General features: G+C 39.9%; 1 protein-coding gene across 3 annotated transcripts in view; it reads left to right on the forward strand.

Moving 5' to 3' along the window:
• LOC122557296 (uncharacterized protein C8orf48-like) overlaps positions 1-18,157 on the forward strand; it is a 90,324-nt gene extending 72,167 nt beyond the window's left edge. Inside the window, exons 5-6 of one of the 3 annotated variants that reach the window (XM_043704842.2) lie at positions 7,713-7,865; positions 17,968-18,157. In XM_043704842.2, coding sequence (XP_043560777.1) covers positions 7,713-7,865; positions 17,968-18,072 — 258 coding nt within the window. In that variant the 3' untranslated portion in view covers positions 18,073-18,157. Of the gene's footprint in view, positions 1-7,712; positions 7,866-17,696; positions 17,922-17,967 lie in introns of those variants that run through there. The other 2 variants (XM_043704844.2, XM_043704845.2) reach the window with 2 other exon arrangements.
• Positions 18,158-20,145: the final 1,988 nt, after the last annotated feature.

Genomic DNA, 20,145 nt, shown 5'->3' on the forward strand with positions numbered 1-20,145 from the left:
CAGTGCTTCCTCTAAGTGTTCAACAGCTGATTCATCAGCTGGGAGAGCATGGTACATGGTAATCAGCAGGAGGTTTCCTTGCCCATGAAAACCTGAAGCCATGAGACTTCATAGGGTTCAGAATCAATGTTGAGGACTCCCAGAGCCTTCTGACTGTATACCACTGGGCATAAAGGGAGGTCATTCAGCCTATCACATTTTTGTCAACGTTTTGCCAAAGTAATCCAAAGCTGAAACAACTATCCCTTTCTCTAACCATAGTCTTTTCCCGCTTTCAAATATTTATCAACCTTTCTTTTAAAGAATTCAATGAGTTACTGCTTTAAATACATCCTGTGACATAGGACTCTATAGTCTAAATGCATAGGGAAATATTTTCTCATTTCTCATTGTATTAGAGACAATTTTCAATAGATAACTTCTGTCACTGTGTTGTTGACAGTTCTAATAAATGACATTTTTCATCAGTAACCTGCTAACTGATGCTCAGTTTGGGTTTCACCTGAAAATGGACAAAAGAATCGAGCTCCAGAGGTGAGCAGAAGACTTCCTGAGCAAAAATGAAGTCAGTGGGAACTGGGGAAAACCTGATTGGAATTGATGACATTTTCTGTTATTTTTAATGTATTTCAGTTTGCACAACATATACCAGAGACCTGGGTTCTTACTGTGACAGATACCTTGAAGTTTATTTACAACACTATTTACATGGCTACAATATTGCAGACCTAGAACATAAGAAATAGGAGGAAAAGTTGGCAATTTAGCTGCTTGAGCCTGCACTGTCATTTCTTATGATTATGACTGATCCCATCTTCACCTCAACTCCACTTGCCAGTCTGCTGTCCAAAACCCTTCAGAGGTTAGGTGTGGACTTTTTGTGCCGAAGGGCCTGTTTCCACACTGTAGGGAATCTAATCTAAACCCTTCAACACATATACACATTGTCTGGATTCTGTGCTTGTTACTGATGTTACTGGACAATACATAGCTGACTGCCTGTACAAATTAAACTGACTCAGGCCACAGGAAGTGCAACAGAAAACAATGATTGGGTTAAAAAAAATTACATAGTACAGTCCCTTGTTCTGTTCATACAGGTCCCAGATGACCTGTAGAGGGCATGTGCTCTTGACATTTCCAACCAAGAGCAAGCTGTAGTGCAGAGCCTCATGGAAATTAAATGGACAGATGTAAATCTTGCAGACAATAGATATCTTTTGTTCATTGGTTTCAGTAAACTGCAGCTTGCCTCTCCTGATCATTACATCAAAGGTTTCATCATTTTTAAGTGTTCCATTAGTTTTCCTTTTAGCTTTCTCTGTTGCATTGAAAGTGCTCCGTAAATCCTCTTTATATCTTTGGTTTCTCAACTCTAATATAATTCTGATGAATTTATACCAGTCTCTCTGGTATATGTTATGTAAGCTAAAATACATTAAAAATAGCACTATGATTTTTCGTTCCTACTATTGTACGATCTCAAAACCACACACGGTAATCTAAAATTGGCTGATGTTTTTACTCTTGTTTTTGTGACCACCCATCTACTGCACTCTCCACTTGTTTTTAAAACACATCTTCTATCAGTTTAGCGTTTTTGTAACACACAACAGAGGAAGTATCATTTCCATATCAAACTTTAGAGTCATATTTAACCCAGAAGCAGACCATTCAAACCTATAAGGTCCAAGCAGGATATAGAGCAAACTTTTCAGTTGCAGTGCCCATTGTTATCCCTGGACACCTGCAAGTTTATTTCCTTCAGACTCCCATTGCAATTTATTTTGAAATCATAGATTGTCTCTGCTTCCAAAATCCTTTGGAGTGTTGGGTTTCGGTCGGTACCACTTTCTGCATGAAAATGTTCTTCCTCGAATCCCTTCTACATCAGAAGGCATGAAAGGGTAAATATGAGGCTATCTTGCTTTGGGGTCAGTTTCTAATATGAAAATGCAAGCTCTTAGAGCTCCTCTCCTTGCTCAGGTATGATAGGAAGGTATAAGGCACAGTATTCATAAGCAAAAAGTTAACAATTAGTGTCTATCTGCTAATTGTAGTCTATCTGCCCTTGTTGAAACCTTTAATCAATTAGCAGATAGACTACTAATTAAAATGCAAAATCCAGATTCATTTCAGGAATGTCCCGAGATAATTAAAGGTTTTATCAATGTACAGGAGATGATATCTCAGGTTGGACAATGAACTTTAGGTATGACGGCCCACTTCGAATGTATCTATGTTTTAAGCTGAGTTCCAGTTTTATTCTTTGACAGAAAAGAATCTTAAATGAAATAGTTCACCCATCCGTGTGGTTGTGACAGAGAGGATGTGTGTGGGTGTGAGAGAGAGAGAAAGAGAGAGAGAGACTCTGTGTGTGTGTGTGTGTGTGTGTGTGTGTGTGAGAGAGAGAGAGAGAGAGAGAGAGAGAGAGAGAGATTATATAGTGTGATGGGGCTACCCATAGTGTGACATGGTTGAGACCATCCTCTTGGGTATGGAACTTAGCTATCACCTTCTGCTCAGCAATTATGCATTGTTGCAAATCACAATGTCCACCTTGGAGGATGCTCACCCGAAGATTGAAGACTGAGTGTCCAGGACCGCCAAAGTATTCCCTCACTGGGAGTCAACCCCACTGTGTCTTGATCATTGCACACCGCACAAATGCTCACACATGCACAGTCACATTGTCATATGCACACACGTGCACACACACGCACACAAACTGTCTTTCTCACACACACATCCTCTTGTCCTCATGCATGCACACACAGAGACATTTTCTCTCTCTCATATACGCACCTTCTTTCTCTCTCACATACACACACTCGTTCTCACACATGCATGTACATACACACACTCTCTCACCCACACAAGTGCGCTGTCTCTTTCTCTCACACACACAGACACATGCAAACACGCGCGCACACACACACAGACACACACAAACACACACACACGCAAACACACACACAATTTTCTGTTACGAAGTAAAACCAGATCTCAGCTTAAAACACAAACAAATTTGAAGTGGGCCCTCACACCTAAAGTACATTGTCCAACTTGAGATATCACCTCCTGTATGTTGATAAAACCTTTAATTATCTAGGGACATTCCTGAAATAGACTACTAATTTGGTAACTTTTTGCTTGTAAACACAGTGTCTGCACCTCCCAATCATATCACACCTGAGGAAGGAGCGGAGCTCTGAAAGCTTTCCACTTCAAATAAGTCTGTTGGACTATAACCTGGTGTCATTTGATTTTTGACCTTGTCTACCCCAGTCCAATTCTGGCATCTCCACATCTTGTATGAAACACAGCTAAATTCATATTGTCATCTTGTGAATTGATTTTACAGTTTACAGTGAAATTGGGAAAACTGATTGAAAGAGGCATGGGGGTAGAGATGGAAAAGTAAGGAAGAAAGATGAAATATGAGTGGTAGATGAGATGCATTCAAAAGGAAAAGACTTTCAGTGGGCACTTCTGAAAATCACCGAGAGAGCACAGGAGATGATCAAAATGAATTTGTGGTCAGAGTTTCAGAGTTTGAATCCACTTCAAGATGCTAGTTGTGAAGGTGAATCTTGAATCTTAACTTATTTCCTCAAATATCAAATGAAATAAGGTGCTTGTTGTCCCAGTTAAGGATTATTTCATGAACATGCCATGATTTTGCCACTGGCAGAACATTCCCACTGTATTCCACCCCTCGCTGCACCAATAAATGTTTCCCTTCTATTCCAGATGACCTTATTCCTGTCCCAACCCGAGGTACCCTTGCAATTTCTGAGATGCCTCATGACATAGCGTAATCATCTCTGCTTGTTGAGCTGCAAAAGCTACAGAGCTGTTAGGAGAAAACCTACCAAAGGGGTGCTGTGCTGGATTAATACCAACAAATTTGGGCTTGGAAACCCCATTTTGTTTCAGCACTCATATCTCAAAGCCTGGGATAAAATTCAATCACCTGTAACATCAATTGTCTTCAGTTTCACAACCAAGAAAGATTAATTCAATTTCTGTTATGTTAGGGTGCTCAACTTATTCGATTGCTAATGGTTTTGCTATCAAATAAGTGCAAAACCAAAATTTAAATCATAGTTAGGGTAGGACGTGTGCACGTTAAAAAAAAAATCAACTTTTATGTACTCTTAAATAAATGCTAATTTTCAAAATTCTGCTGCTTGATCTTTCCCATTATGATGAATGATGGTGGCTGGTCTGTGTCTTAATTTCTGCAGCACTGTGTTCCACTTGATTAGTTAATTTTATCCTTTTAATGGTAGAACAATTTCAAATGTGTAACCCATCCTTTACAACATGGGTGTAGAAAACATTCTATACTGTAATTTGAAATATTAAATAGTTGCAATAGCATTGCTTTGTTTTATATTATTCGCTGAAATTAAAACCCATTTCAAGCAAGTGGGTTGTCACCTCCCTAAAATAGCATAAAATTAGGCTAATGTCACTAATATCACTCAGCACAGTATCCAGGTTAGAGCGTTTGATGGGTATGTACTTAGGTTCTCAACTTCCACCTACATACCTTCTACTACTTTTTTGGAGCTTCAGGCTACAGAAGACCAAAGGCATCTCTCTCCATTAGAGAGAGGCAATTGAACATAAAACATTACTGCGCAGTACAGGCCCTTTGGCCCTCGATGTTGCACTAATCTGTCACACCAATCTGAAGCCCATCTCACCTACACTATTCCATGTACGTCCATATGCTTGTCCAATGACAACTTAAATGTACTTAAAGTTGGCGAATCTACTACAGAAGCAGGCAAAGCATTCCATACCCTTACTACTCTCTGAGTAAAGAAACTATCTCTGACATCTGTCCTATATCTATCACCCCTCAATTTAAAGCTATGCCCCCTCATGCTCGCCGTCACCATTCTTGGAAAAAGGCTCTCCCTGTCCACCCTACCTAACCCTCTGATTATCTTATATGTCTCTAATAAGTCACCTCTCAACCTTCTTCTCTCCAACAAAAACAGCCTCAAGTCCCTCAGCCTTTCCTCATAAGACCTTCCCTCCATACCAGGCAACATCCTAGTAAATCGCCTCTGCACCCTTTCCAAAGCTTCCACATCCTTCTTATAATGCAGTGACTAGAACTGTACACAATACACCAAGTGCGGCCACACCAGAGTTTTGTACAGCTGCAGCATAACCTCATGGTTCTGGAACTCAATCCCTCTATTAATAAAAGCTAAAACACTGTATGCCTTCTTAACAACCCTGTCAACCTGGGTGGCAATTTTCAAGGATCTGTGTACATGGACACTGAGATCTCTCTGCTCATCTACACTACCAAGAATCTTGCCATTAGCCCAGTACTTTGCATTCAGGTTGCTCCGATCAAAGTGAATCACCTCACACTTGTTCACATTAAACTCTATTTGCCACCTCTCAGCCCAGCTCTGCAGCTTATCTATGTCTCTCTGTAACCTACAACATCCTTCGTCACTATCCACAACTTGATTGTGTATGAATTCTGGGTAATCACTCCACAAGCGTGGGGGAAGGTAAGGAGGCACAGCTTCATGAACTACCACAGACAGTAACAAATTGAACACATGCTGTTGTATTTATTCTGCACCACATTCCGGTCATCAAAACGAAACAACCTCCTTTCTTTTATCCCAACCATGAAGCAAATTATATCATAATTGAAAAGAAAAGCTCACGAATGAACAGTATGCGAATAAAGGTTACTTAGCCAAGATACACAATTCTGCTTGCTTTCCATTGCAAATTGCTAGAAAGTATCAGGGGGTGGATATGGATTAGCATAGGATTGGACTATTTCATTTTTAGTTGTTCATGAGATGTAGCATATTTTCTATCCCTAATTGCCCTGGAGAGGGTGTTGGTGAATTGACTTCTTGACCACTGCAATGTTTGGGGGTAGGGACACCCATAGTGCTGTTAGAAAGAGAGTATGAAGATCTTGGCCTAGCAATGGTGAGGGAGCAGTAGTAGTTTTAAGTCAGGATGATGTGTGATTTGGAAGAGAACTTGCACGTGGTGGCGTTCCCATGTATCTGCTGCTCTTGGCCTCCCAGGTGGTAGAAATCATGTGTTTGGAAAATGCTGTTGAAGATGACTTGGTGAGTTACCACTCAGTGATGAAAGGAGTGAATAATGATGGTGTGAAAAGGAGTAACAGTCAAGTGATGCTTTGACCTAGACCTTGAGAATAGTTGGAGCTTGCACTCATCTAGGAAGTGGAACCTTCCACGTCCATAAAAATTTTACCTGCACTTCCACACATGTCATTTCCTGTATCTGTTGCTCCCGATGTGGTCTCCTCTACATTGGGGAGACAGGACGTCTACTCGCAAAGCACTTCAGAGAACATCTCCAGGACACCCACACCAACCAACCCCACCGCCCCATGGCTGAACATTTCAATTGCCCGGCCTACACCGCCAAGGACATGCAGATTCTGGGCCTCCTCCATCTCCACTCCCTTATCCCCAAAGCCTGGGGGATGAAAGCCTCATCTTCTGCCTTGGGACCCTCCAACCTTATGGCATCAATGTGGATTTCACCAGTTTCCTCATTTCCCCTCCCCACACCTTATCCCAGTTCCAACCTTCCAACTCGGCACCACCCTCATGACCTGTCCTACCTATGCATCCTTCTTCCCAGCTATCCGCTCCACCCTCCTCTCCTACCTATCACCATTATTCCTACCTCCATCTACCTATCACACTCTCAGCTATCTTCTCCCCAGCCCCACCCCCCTCTCATTTATCTCACTACCCCCTTGGTTCACAGCCTCATTCCTAATGAAGGGCTTTGTCGATTCTCCTGTTCCTCGGATGCTGCCTGACCTGCTGTGCTTTTCCAGCATCGCATCACACTTTTGATTATGCCTTGTGAATGATGGACAGGCTTTGGGGAGGCAGGAAATGGGCTATTCAGTGCTATATTCCACATTTCTGACGTGCTCTTGAAGTTGAGGTACTTGTATCGTTGCTACAGTTCAGTTTCTGGTCAATGGTAAACTAAGAACGGTAAGAATGGGATTCTGGCTATAGTAATGCCATTGATTATCAATGAGACATTGTTAGATTCTCTATTGTTTTGGATGGTCGTTGCCTGGCATTTGTGTGGCCCAAATGTTACTTGCTACTTTTCAGCCCAAGCCTAGTTGTTGTCCAGTCTTGCTGCAAGTAAATGTGGATCACTTCAGTTTCTGACAAACAAAACACACATTTCCAAGCTTGTGATGGACAGAAGGTCATTGATGAAGCAATTGGAGTTAGTTAGGCCTAAGACACTGTCCTAAGGAACTCCTGCATTAAATTCCTAGAGCTCAGATGATTGAGCTCCAACAACCACAACCATATTCCTTTGTTTTAGATATAGCTGCAACCAGTAATGTCCCCACCCCTTCCTGATTCTATTTCCCGATTCCTATTGATTCTAGTTTGGCTACAGCCAATTGATGCCATAGTTGGCCTATGCTGTCTTGATGTCAAAAACAGCCAATCTCACTTTAGCTAACACCATCTGTGGTTGAATTGTTTAACAATGGTCTTTATACACTGAATAAAGGTTACTTTTGTGAGGGGCTAGAAGGCTTTTAGTGCTTGTGCAGCGGTGACCCAGTAAGAGTCAGCATATTGAGAAGATAATGGAAAAAGATGTCTTGCTTTGGGCTCATTGCTGCCATTTTTTAGGTCATGGAAACCAGCATGCATCAACCTTCCAGGTGTACTGCCTGTGTCAAGAAACTCAGTAAGCTGGCAGAGCACAACTTCCTCCGTGTCAAGAGAATACAATTAGAAGAAATGTTACTCCAAGATAAAATAGAAGAGCACCTTTATACTAAGGTTTGTTGCTTTATTTTCATGAGGTTTGAAATTCTGTCAGATTGAGTGGAAGACATTCTCTCCATCTGCTTTACCTGCAGGATTTAGTATCATTTTACCCTGTCCTTTAGGTTTTCCCAACTCTCCATATTAGCTTGGTCATGCAGAGCCAACCCAGTGATTTCCATTGTAACCTCCTGTCACTTGAATCTATTTTGCCATTTAATAAGATCGAGGTTGATCTGTCTGTCATCTCAATTTTATTTCCCAGCCCACACTGTATACACCATGACTACCTTGTTAATCCAGAATCTTGTTAACGTAGCATTAAAAATATTCAATAAACCTGCCTCCACTGCTCTGTGTGGAAGGGAGTTCCACAGACAAATCACACTGAGAGAAAAGTATTCCCCTAATCTCCATCTTAAAAGGGAAGATCCTTATTTTTAAATTATGTGCTGTTGTTGTACTCTGTTTAATTCGGGGATGCATTCACTCAGCATCAACTTTGTAAAGTTCCATGGGGGTCTTACATATTTTAATAACCCTAGCTTTCATTCTTCAAAACTTCGTTGGATACAGGCCCAATCTGTCCAACCATTGCTCCTTCATCTCAGAAATCAGTCTACTGAACTTTCTCTGAACTGCTGCACGTACAATTATACCCTTTTTTAAGTAAGGAGACCAAAACTGTACACAATACTCCAGATGTGGTCTTACCAACATCCTCTCCAACTGGAACTAGACTTTTATAACTGTTCTAACATTAACTACAAGTATTAGAGTAACTTTAAAGCTGGGATTAAGCAGCTCATTTAATTAAGAAGCTGTATCTGGCAGGGTTACCCGGTCATTAACCTCTAACTATCCCTCTAAACATTCCTATACATGTTGCAATGCCTTTTAAATGTTGTAATTGTACCAGCCTTCCCCATTTCTTCTGGCAGCTCATTCCATTCACGCACTACCTTATGTATGAAAAAGTTGCCCCTTAGGTCCCTTTTAAACCTAGTTTTGGATTCCCCTACTATGGGAAAAAGACTTTGGCTATTCACCCTATCCAGGATTTGGAGATGCCGATGTTGGACTGGAGTGTACAAAGTTAAAAATCACACAACACCAGGTTATAGTGCAAGAGGTTTAATTGGAAGCACTAGCTTTCGGAGCGTCGCTCCTTCATCAGGGGTTGTGCTACAACCGAAAGCTAGTGCTTCCAATTAAACCTGTTGGACTATAATCTAGTGTTGTGTGATTTTTAACTTTGTACACCCTATCCATGCCTCTCATGATTCTGCTGACAATGTTGTATAAAGTAAGTATTCTGAATGAGCTAATGGTCAAGTTGCATAAATTCCACCCAATTTGATGATGTCACATTGTCTCTGGGAGGAGTCAGGGAGTTCTACACTAGCCTTCTTAGGGAATAGATGGATTCTGTATACCTCGCTAGAATTCTTAGTAATTATGCTGTCTCGTAATTTAATGTGCAGATAATTATTATATGATCAATCATCTTATTAACTAAGACAAGTGCCTCTTTTGTTTAGGTTTAGTGGTCTAACCTTTACCACTGATCCTGAGACAGACCCGAGACAATATGAGCAAAAGATGATTGGTGATAGTGAACCACCTCAAATAATCCTGTGCTACATACTGGGAGAGGTGGCAGACACCATATGGAGTTTGCAGTGACAATTAGGGAAAATACCACAAAAGCAATGGTGTGAATTCAAATTTCATGCAGGAATCTCTACCCTGGGAAGGAATTTCAAAAGAGAGGATAATTTGAAGCAAAGTAAATCAGGCACTTTAAAAAAATAGTAATCAGTAGCTGAAATGCAATTATGGACAGGGAGCGAATAGAGCAAGTGTGGAAGCAGTAACAGGGTAGGTTCAGCACTCCAAAAACAAACCTTCACCAAATGTGAGACTAGGAAAATAGAGGAGGAAAAGAAGCTCTGGAAAGAGCAAGAGAAGCCTTGAGAAGTAAAGTTAGATATCCCTAGGGTAAAGGGGATAACTTCATAATAATGGCAGACCAGAGATGAAAGGCAGGGGAGTGTAAAAGGTAGTTCTTATCTCTCAAGATGAGCGCCATCAAAAATAAGCACCACAAGACACAATGGTAAGGGACAGTAAAAAGGCCAGGGAATTGTTTGTACTGTGGCTGTAGAATTGGGAGGGCCTGAGAATTTACTGAAGTTGGGAAAAAACAGATTTAGAAAAATCTAATGAGATAGTCTAACAGAAGAAGAAAAGTCAGGAGAAATTTAAGATTTAAAAGGATCGGGGCTCAGTAGTCAAACCACAATTTAAGTGGGAAGATTTATAAAGGCTACAAGCAGAGCATTTTATTAAAAAAAAATTTATAGAGGGAGTTGCTTGATGTTTTATAAATGAATGATGAAAACATCCATTTGTACTGAGAAGATGCAGGAAAACTCCATCTTAGCTGCAGAAGGTTGGAAGATCCTGAAAAAGTTTTGAAGGCATTATTTTAATAACTAAATAAGGTGTGATCACCATAAAGACGAGAAAACCCCACAAGCAATATTAAAACTCAGTATTACAAAGAAACAGAATTTTGACAGCTTGAAAACAATATTTTACTAGAGAATAGCCAGTAATAAGACTTAAAGCTTTATTGATGAATTTAATGCAGCAGGGCTGGCTAACAGAAAATACTGCACTGAGTCTGGAAAGTTGTACCGAAATTTAATTTAAAACATTTAAGAATACAACAATACCAGCTTAAAGAACAACAGATTACAAGCAGTATTGAAATTATGCAGATTAGAAACAATTTTACAGTGATAAGAGTTAATGACCACATTAAGGAGAAAGGAAAGGATAGTTGATTCAGTGTCATTACTGTGGAACAGCAAAGCCCCGCACAGGCATTTGCTAGCCATGACAAAACAATGATACATCTGTAAGACTGTGAATCATTTCCAGAAGATGTGCGCAAGTAGGATGCTGCTCTAGAGCTGCTTAAAGGAAGCAACTTAGTAATAAAGAAATGATAATGGTCAAGAATTCCGTTTTAGAAGCATTCTCTAAAGAGTGGCAGATGGAAAACAACATAGGAAAGTGTGAAGTCATGCACTTTAGGAGGTTCCAAATGGGGAAACAATTCAGAAATCCGAAATGTGAAGGGACTTGGGAGTTCTAGTCCAGGTTTTTCTGAAGGTAAACTTATAGGTTGAGTCAATAGTTAGGAAGGAAAATATAATGTTGTCATTTATCTCGAGAGGACTAGAATATAAAAGCAGGGATGTACTTCTGAGGTTTTATAAGGATTTCATCAGACCACATTTAGAGTATTGTGAGCAATTTTGGGCCCCATACCTCAGGAAAGATGTATTGGCCCTGGAACGGGTTCACAAGAATGATCCTGGGAATGAAAAGCTTAAAATATGAGGAACGTTTGAGGACTCTGGGACTATATTTGATGGAGTTTTAGAAGGATGAGGAGGAATCTAATTGAAACTTACAGAATACTGAATGGCCTGGATAGGATGGATGTTGGGAAGATGTTTCCATTGGCAAGACAGGCACGACAGCCTTAGAGTAAAGGGAAGACACTTTAGAATGGAGATAAGAGAAACCTCTTTAGCCAGAGAGTGGTGAATCTATGGAATGCATTGCCACAGAAGGCTGTAGAGACCGGGTCATTGAGTGTATTTGAAACAGAGATTGCCAAGGCGATCAAATATTACAGGGAGAAAGCGGGAAAATGGGTTTGAAAAACTTATCAGCCATGATTGAATGGTGAAACAGACTTGATGGGCCAAATGCCCAGTTTCTGCTCCTATGTCTTATGGTCTTATGTCAATGAACATCGTGTTAATATTAAGTATTATACAAGTGGCCATGCCACTGTTCTATTAGACAAAATACCACAGCTGAGAAATTAGAAATTATATCTCACAGAAATTAAATAAATGTGGTGCAGGGAAATAACTGTCAAGAGTCTAGGTATGCTTTTAGTTACACTAACTCACAATCACCACTCCTCACTTGTTAGCTTGGATGCATGTCTTGACCTTAACTTCCTTAAAAGGGAAGAAGTCACGAGGCAACTAGTAAAATATTCCACTGGGTTTCCCAGACTCACTTTCGTAGAATTCAATAAGCAGTAAGAGTCTTGTGAGATTACATGCTTTATCTTAAAATAAGTCTTTCATGTGACTGAGTATAAACTGTGACCAGCAAGATAAAAGACACTAAGCCAAATTCAACAAGAACAAACCAGTGACAAGAAAGAAGCAAATGTGAAAAAAATATGAGCGACACAACCCACTTGAGCTTCTTCAAAAGTCCTTAACTGATGTTCAGAATGCAAAACTGTCAATGCATTGGCATGATAGTATTCCATCCCGATTCTCCCAGCTCCCTTGTCATCATGCCCACTTAGACGAGTTCAGTTAAATTGCTCTGTAAGTGTGTCACCTCAATTCTACTCCACTGCTAATTGTCTGCCAAACCTGCCTTCCATCCTGCTTCTGGTTAATTCATTACAGAAATCAAAATAAGACAAAGTAAACATTTCAAATATCAGAATTGGAAATAGAATTCTGTGTGAATTTAAAGTAAAGCAGAAGCACAGGTGATGAGTTTTCCATTATATTTACCAAAAATGATTTAGGATACACACTCAGCTTAGGTGTTAACCACTTAGCAGACATACTAAACCTCATTATAAGAAGGGAGAGTGTTTTGAAAGTATTGCAAGAAATAAATCCAATTAAAGCTTCCCAGATCAAATCCATTTTCAGATTTTAAAATTAACAGCTGATGATTGGTTCTAATTTTGACATATCTCTTTCAAGAGTCAGTAAATGCCAGCTACTTACCAGAAGAAAGTGGATAAGCTAATATCATGACGTATTTGTCATTTGCAAATTCCATCAACATATTGTTCATTGTCCTCTCATGAAGCATTTGGACACTCACAATATACTGGTAGGTAGTCAGCACAGTTATTGGGGTACAGATGCACCAGAACACAGGTTTTGCAAACTGTCGATTACAGTTTTAGTCTCAAAAAGGATTCAGCTACACACATGGCAATACCAGATTTCTCAAAAGCCTTTGCCAAACTTCCTGATGAAAAGATCTTATTTAAACTTCACTGCAATGGGATTAATGGAACATTATTTAATTGGCTGCAGTACTTCCTTGCCAACAGAAAACAGACTGATGTGTGATGAGATATCAGTCTGATATTAGATAGGATACTGTGTCAGGCCTCTTTACTCTTCTAGATAAACATAAATGACCATCTCAACAAGTTGAAAGGCAGAATGAAACTTTTTGAAGATGTTTGTGTGGTTTAAGCATCAGGAACGCCTCAAGATCATACCAATTCATGACAAGCTGATCTCCTGGAGTTACTTAAAAAGCAGGCCAATGGGCGATGGCATTCAGTGCAAAAAGAACTAGGTCGTGTGTATCACCAACAAAAAGGATCCACCAACAGATATTTTTATGTTCTGTAATCAAACTCTTCAGCAGGAATATTCACAACCATACTCGAGGATTCACCTTAAAAAGCATACTCCAAGCAATATTTTCCCAATCCAAAGCGAACAGATTTCTGGTTTTGCAATGAAAATATCAGTTGTAGCTTACCAAATGTTTGTTCATCCAGTCTTGGAGTATGCAAGCCATGTTTTGGATCATTACATAGCGAGAGACAACAATACAATTGAATCAATCCAAACAATTCTACACAAATCTGTCTCACTGGGAACTACAGCAGTGTCACATCCTTGAGCAAAGATTTGAGAATTACTACACAAAGAAGAGAAAAAAAAATGGACTGACGGTGTTCTATAAAATATGGAATAGACTGGTGGGAATTGACAGGAACAAAAACCTGGTGCCCTCTGGCAATTACAAAACATGAGGTTGCCAGCTACACAAGCTACAATGACCATTTGTTTCAAAGGAGGATTATTAACAATCTAACCTTCCAAGAACAAACCCACAATGGAATAACCTGTCAAAGGAAATAATCACAGATCCCTTCACTTGAAACCTTCAAAACCCAGCTGGAGATTATTTCAGTTTAAAAGTTTTCGGTGTCAGAATGACCATCTCAGCTGTCCTTGCCCTTGTTTAGCTAACACTACCCACATAGATGTTGGCAAAATACAGATGTTAGCCTGTGATGTTGACACAACTAAAGCTGAAACAGAATTTATGGGCTGTGACTTGTTTCCTCCCGAGAGTTGGTCAAGACTTGTAAACAGTTCTGATGTCTGACTCAAAATACAATATCTTACCCAATGTTTTCCACACTGAAAAGCCAAAGCTTCTACAACCTCCCATCAAACCTCTAAATTCCAGAGATCAGCTTCACGGAAAATCTCTACATTGCTTCTAGTTGCTTGAATTTCCCCTTTCTGTCTCAGGGAACTGGATGCAGTTCTCAAGGTTGACGCTAACCACAATTTTCTCCACACATACTTGACACTGAGTCTGTAGTGTCTCCAAGGTCTCTTCAGATTCATCTAGAACTGTTTTAAATACTATCAAGGAGAATGGTTTCTCATGTATTGTTTCGACCTATGTGCAGTCTACTAAATTTCAATTGGCCATTTATACAATCTATTCATCTCATTCTGTCATCTTTGAACTGCCTCCTGTATTTCCACCACATTTTCAAACAGTACATTTCAAATCATAATTACTTGCGGAGTAAACAATATCTTCCTCTTGGCTGCTTTGGTTCTTTTGCCAGTCACCTAAAATCTGAATCACCTAAAATCTGTGTCCTTTGGTCCTACCTTCTCCAGGAGAACAGTTTCTCTCTATGTTCATCATTTTGAACAGCTCTATCAAAACTCCTTTTAACCTTACCTGCTGTAAAGAGAACAACTGCAATATCTCTTATTTATCCATGTAACTCAAGTCCATAAGTAGGATCCATTCTTGTAAATATTTCTGGTTTATAAAAGTTTACTATAACATCTTTTTTGTGTGCCTTGTGTCTCTTCATGAAGTCCAGGATCTCATATGCTCTTTTAACTTCTCTCTCAAGCTTCTCTGCCAAATTCAAAAGTTTGCACACATATATCCTGGGTGTTTCTGCTCTTGCACCTCTTTAGAACTATATCTTTTAGCTTTATTGCCTTCTCTCAATCTTCCAATCAAAATGCTGCACTCGATTCTTCGCTGTGTTTAATTTAACTAGTCTTGTGTCTACTCATTTCACCAGCCTGTTTATGATCTCTTAAAGTCTATCACAATCCTACTCACTATTCACTACATTTCTTAGTTTCGTCATCTTCACATTTTGAAGTAAATGCCTTTTTCACTCAAGACTGAGTCCTTAATGTATATCAGAAAATCAATGGTCCTAGCACAACCTTTGGTGAACCCTGTTGCATTCCTCCTTGCAGTCCACAAGTAACTACTTTCTGTTTCCTTTTCTTTAGCTAATTCCGAATCCATGCTGCCTTAATCACTTTAATTCCATGGCTTCAACTTTGATCAGAAGTGTATTATAAGGCACTTTTATCAAAAAAAAATCTTTTGGGTGTCCAGAACACCACATCAACACTGTGTTATCTTACAAAATTTTGTGCTGTCTTTCCTTAATAATCCAAATGACTGTTGAATTTATTCAGGATTGTTGTTTCTGAGCACTCCCACTACAGCAAGGTTAAACTGACTGGCACAGTTGCTAGGTTTATCTTTACACTCTTTTCCTTGAAGAAAGGTATAACATTGGCAATTCTATCATTCTGTAGTACCATCCCTGTATCTCAGGGTTGTTTAAAGATTATGGTCATTACTTCTGCTCTTATTTCTGTCAGTACCCACAGATGCATCCAATCCTGTTATATAGTCATAGAGATGTACAGCACGGAAACAGACCCTTCGGTCCAACCTGTCCATGCTGACCAGATATTCCAACCCAATCTAGTCCCACCTGCCAGCAACCGTTCTGCTGACTTAGCCACTTAAATGCAGCCAGTTTTTCCTTTACCTCCTATTTATCAATTTACATCACTTCCAGTATATTAATTACCTGTTCTTTCACTCGGATTTTGACATCTTCCTGGTAAAGGCAAATGTAATTTACTCCTTGAATCATGCCCTCGACCTTCACGTACTAATCTCATTTTTGTTTCTTAATCAGTGCAACCTCCTCCTTGCTATCTTGTCATCATTGATATGTCTATTCTCATTTTCTTTTTGCCTCGTATTTCCCTTTTCACTTCTCTGTGAGGTTTCTAGATTCAACCCGATTCTCACTTGTGTTAAAAACCTGACATTTATGATGCCCACCCTTTTTTAAATTTGTCCTATTTGCTTTCATCAGTCGGAAAGCTTTTGTTTCTGTTGTCTGATCTTTCATCTTGTGAAAATGTACATCAACTGTACCTGAACCAGCATCTCTTTAAGGCAGCCCATTGTTAAATTGTAGCTTTACCTGCCAGTCTTTGACTCCAGTTTACTCAAACCAATTTCTTGCTTAGTCCATTGATATTGGTCTTTTCCCAATTAGGTATTTTTACTCTGGGTTGCTCCTCATCCTTTTAAATTACCTGTCTAAATCTTACGATACTTATATCAATGTTCCCTAAATATTTTGTGACTGACACTTGATCCACTTGACTCAACTCGCTCCCCAAATCCAGGAAGTCATCTTCCTCATTTGGCTGGAAAGGTACTGATTAAGGAAGTACTCCTGAACACGCTACAGAAATTATTCTCCGCTTTGTCCTTTGTGCTATTATTATTGAAGTATATATTAGAACAATTAAATTTACCATTGAATCTACTCTACAGTTTTCCAGCTCTCTGTAATCTCTGGCAAACCTGTTCTCACTAGCTGGTAGCCTATAGAATATATCTATTGTGCAGTGGCACCTCTATTGTCTCTTATCTCCCTCAAGTTAGAATGCATTACTAGCACTGCTGTGAAGTCAGAAGTGAATTTCAAGAGAAATATTTTCCTTTTCAACAATCCCAGCGCTTGCCAGGACCACATATGGAGAGAAAATGACATCCCCTAGCCCTAAGATGTTCCATCATAAGATCAAAATATCATCTTAGTTCAATAATTTGTAGAATTACTATTCTTCAGTCGATAGAAAGGAATCTTTTAAAAATTTGGCTGTTGCCTGTTACTTTATCACCAGTTATCATGATATTTGATGTCGTACTTTCTCAACCACCTGCCTTCCCAACTCTAAAACAGCAGCAAATGCAGGAGAGAAATGGCTTTTGATTGCAGATGTTCCACAGGTTTAGTACTTGCCTTTATTTGGAACCCAATTCGTCTACCAAATAGGACCCTCTGGTGGATGACGTTCTGGCCTGCAGGCTGCCTGTTGGACAAAAGCCCGTTGTAAACCATCAGCATCATGCAAAAAGACAGCCAAGTTAAAGAATAGCAGGATTTGAACTGTCCAAATAATTGTAAATGATACCCCCATGGCCAATTCTAATTTAGGGCTCATAAGCTGAATATTGTTCAAGAGATATTGTTTGGTCAGCAGAACCTCGCTATTATTTCGGTATTGCTATCAGGAGAGTTGCTACTTTTGATTCAATAGTGTGCAAGTTAATAAATTTGTAAATTACTGCTTCACTGGAATTTGAGAGGAAGACGGAGAAATGTTATTTTCCATACCTAAATTGAAATTGCTGACAAAGCAGATAAATTCAGCCAATAAGAAAGCCTAGGAATTAGGTTGAGTCCAAATTGAATGCAAATCCAGCAGAAAAACTCACTTAATGCAAGCAGCAACAGAATCACACAGAATTGGTCCACCAACATCACTGTGGAGGATCATTGGACTCGAAATGTTAACTCTGGTTTTCTCTCTACAGATGCTGCTAGACCTGCTCCAGCAGTGACCATACTTGTTTACTGCCAATGTCTGTCACAACCCCAGAGGCACATTGCCAGTACTAGGAAGAGCAAAGATTAAGTGGCTCAAATTCTGGCCTGAAATGTCAGCCTCAGGGAATGGGGGAGTTTAGAATGGGCGAGTATTTACTTTGTTGACTGACCTGGATTGTGTTTCTAAAGTGTTTTCTAAAGATTTTTATCACTTGAATTTTTTCCTTAATTTTATTCTTTTCAATTGTATTTTTGTAGGACGCACTTACACAAATTGGAGAAATACACAGAAGCCTCCCAAAATACTCAGATGCTGCTGCTGTGGTGTGGAAGAGGTTATTTGATAGAAAAACCCAAACTTAATTTTGTAATGTTTGGACCTGTTACAACAGAATATGACTTTGGATATTGAGTCATAAGCAAAAATAAATGCTAAGTTTGATAATTATGAAAATTATTTTCTCTGGCTGAGAACAGCCTCATTATTACCTCCCCCAAAGTTGTCTTTTCCAAAATATTTAATTAAGCAAAAAGCTGTTTGCTTTTACTTTACCCAGCCACTAACACCAATTCCCCAAAAGGTATTCTTTAATTTAGGCCAAAGTATCACAGACTGGAGGTCCCAGTTTCAACTCTCAGGATATGATGAGTGATTTAATTTATCTTAGTTGGTGCACTGGTTTTGCTGTTTTAAGTGTCCTCAATAGTTCCGGACAGGGAGAGGGAAGGACAAACCAGCATCCTGTGCATAATTGCTGCTAATCAGGGGAAAGGTGTTTGTGAATGATTTCAAAGGATATGATCAGGTGCAGTTTTGAAATCCTTTGGTTATGCTATACCAGAAAGATAAAAAGACACAACAATCAAGTTTACTTCCAAGTACAGGACTTGAATTTGAGATTCTTCATTGGTTATGATACTTCAATAAAAGATAATCAGATGGACATTTGCTACTGAGGCTGGTAGTATGTGTGGGAAAATTTCCTGACTCTGCACTCTCTTCTCAATATGAAGGGTCACATTATAGTGAGTATTTACTCTACACAGATGAGGGTGGAATCAAATCAGACTCACCAAACTTGGAAATAGATTGAAGGTGGCCAAAAGAGACAACAAGTGCAGAGGCAGGATGGATGGAAGGTCATAGACCCCCATTGGAGATACAGATGCCTGGACAGATTTCCCTCTTAATGCGGTTTCCAGATGGCCAGAGCAACTATTGAGTGTCCTTGATAAGTATGTACCCGTCAGGCAGGGAGGAAAGGGTCGTGTGAGGGAGCCGTGGTTTAATAAGGAATTGGAATCCCTTGTTAAATGGAAGAGGGCGGCCTATGTAAAGATGAGGCGTGAAGGTTCAATTGGGGCGATTGAGAGTTATAAGGTAGCCAGGAAGGACCTGAAGAGAGAGCTAAGAGCAGCAAGGAGGGGACATGAAAGGTCCTTAGTTGGTAGGATTAGGGAAAACCCAAAGGCTTTCTATAGGTATGTCAGGAATAAAAGAATGACTAGGGTAGGAATAGGTCCAGTCAAGGATAGTAGTGGGAAGTTGAGTGTGGAGGCTGAAGAGATTGGGGAGACACTGAATGAATACTTTTCGTCAGTATTCAATCAGGAACAGGACATTGTTGTCAATGTGAGTACTGAGTCACAATTAAGTAGAATGGATGGCTTTGAGGTATGTAGAGAAGAGGTGTTGGAAATTCTGGAAAGGGTGAAAATAGGTAAGTCCCCTGGGCCTGATGGCATTTATCCTAGGATTCTCTGGGAAGCAAGGGAGGAGATTGCAGAGCCATTGGCCTTGATTTTTATGTCCTCATTGTCTACAGGAGTAGTGCCAGAAGATTGGAGGCTAGCAAATGTGGTTCCCTTGTTCAAGAAGGGGAGTAAGGATAACCCTAGTAACTATAGGCCGGTGAGTCTCACTTCTGTTGTGGGCAAAATCTTAGAGAGAATTGTAAGGGATAGGATTTATGAACATCTGGATAGGAATAATGTGATCAAGGATAGTCAGCATGGTTTTGTGAAGGGCAGGTCGTGCCTCACAAACCTTATTGAATTCTTTGAGAAGGTGACTAAGGAGGTCGACAAGGGGAAAGCGGTAGATGTGGTGTATATGGATTTTAGTAAGGCGTTTGATAAGGTACCCCATGGTAGACGACTGCAAAAAATACGGAGGTATGGCATTGAGGGTGAGTTGGAGGTTTGGATTAGGAGTTGGCTGGCTGGAAGAAGACAGAGGGTAGTAGTTGATGGCAAAGGTTCATCTTGGAGTGCCGTCACTAGCGGTGTTCCGCAAGGATCTGTTTTGGGACCATTGCTGTTTGTCATTTTTATAAATGACTTGGAGGAGGGGTTAGAAGGTTGGGTGAGCAAGTTTGCGGATGAAACGAAAGTCGGAGGAGTTGTAGACAGTGAGGAAGGATGTAGCAGGTTACA

This window comes from Chiloscyllium plagiosum, unplaced genomic scaffold (assembly GCF_037043375.1).
Source record: "Chiloscyllium plagiosum isolate Xiang-an unplaced genomic scaffold, Cpla_swu_hap1 HiC_scaffold_11, whole genome shotgun sequence".
Classification (NCBI taxonomy): domain Eukaryota; kingdom Metazoa; phylum Chordata; class Chondrichthyes; order Orectolobiformes; family Hemiscylliidae; genus Chiloscyllium; species Chiloscyllium plagiosum.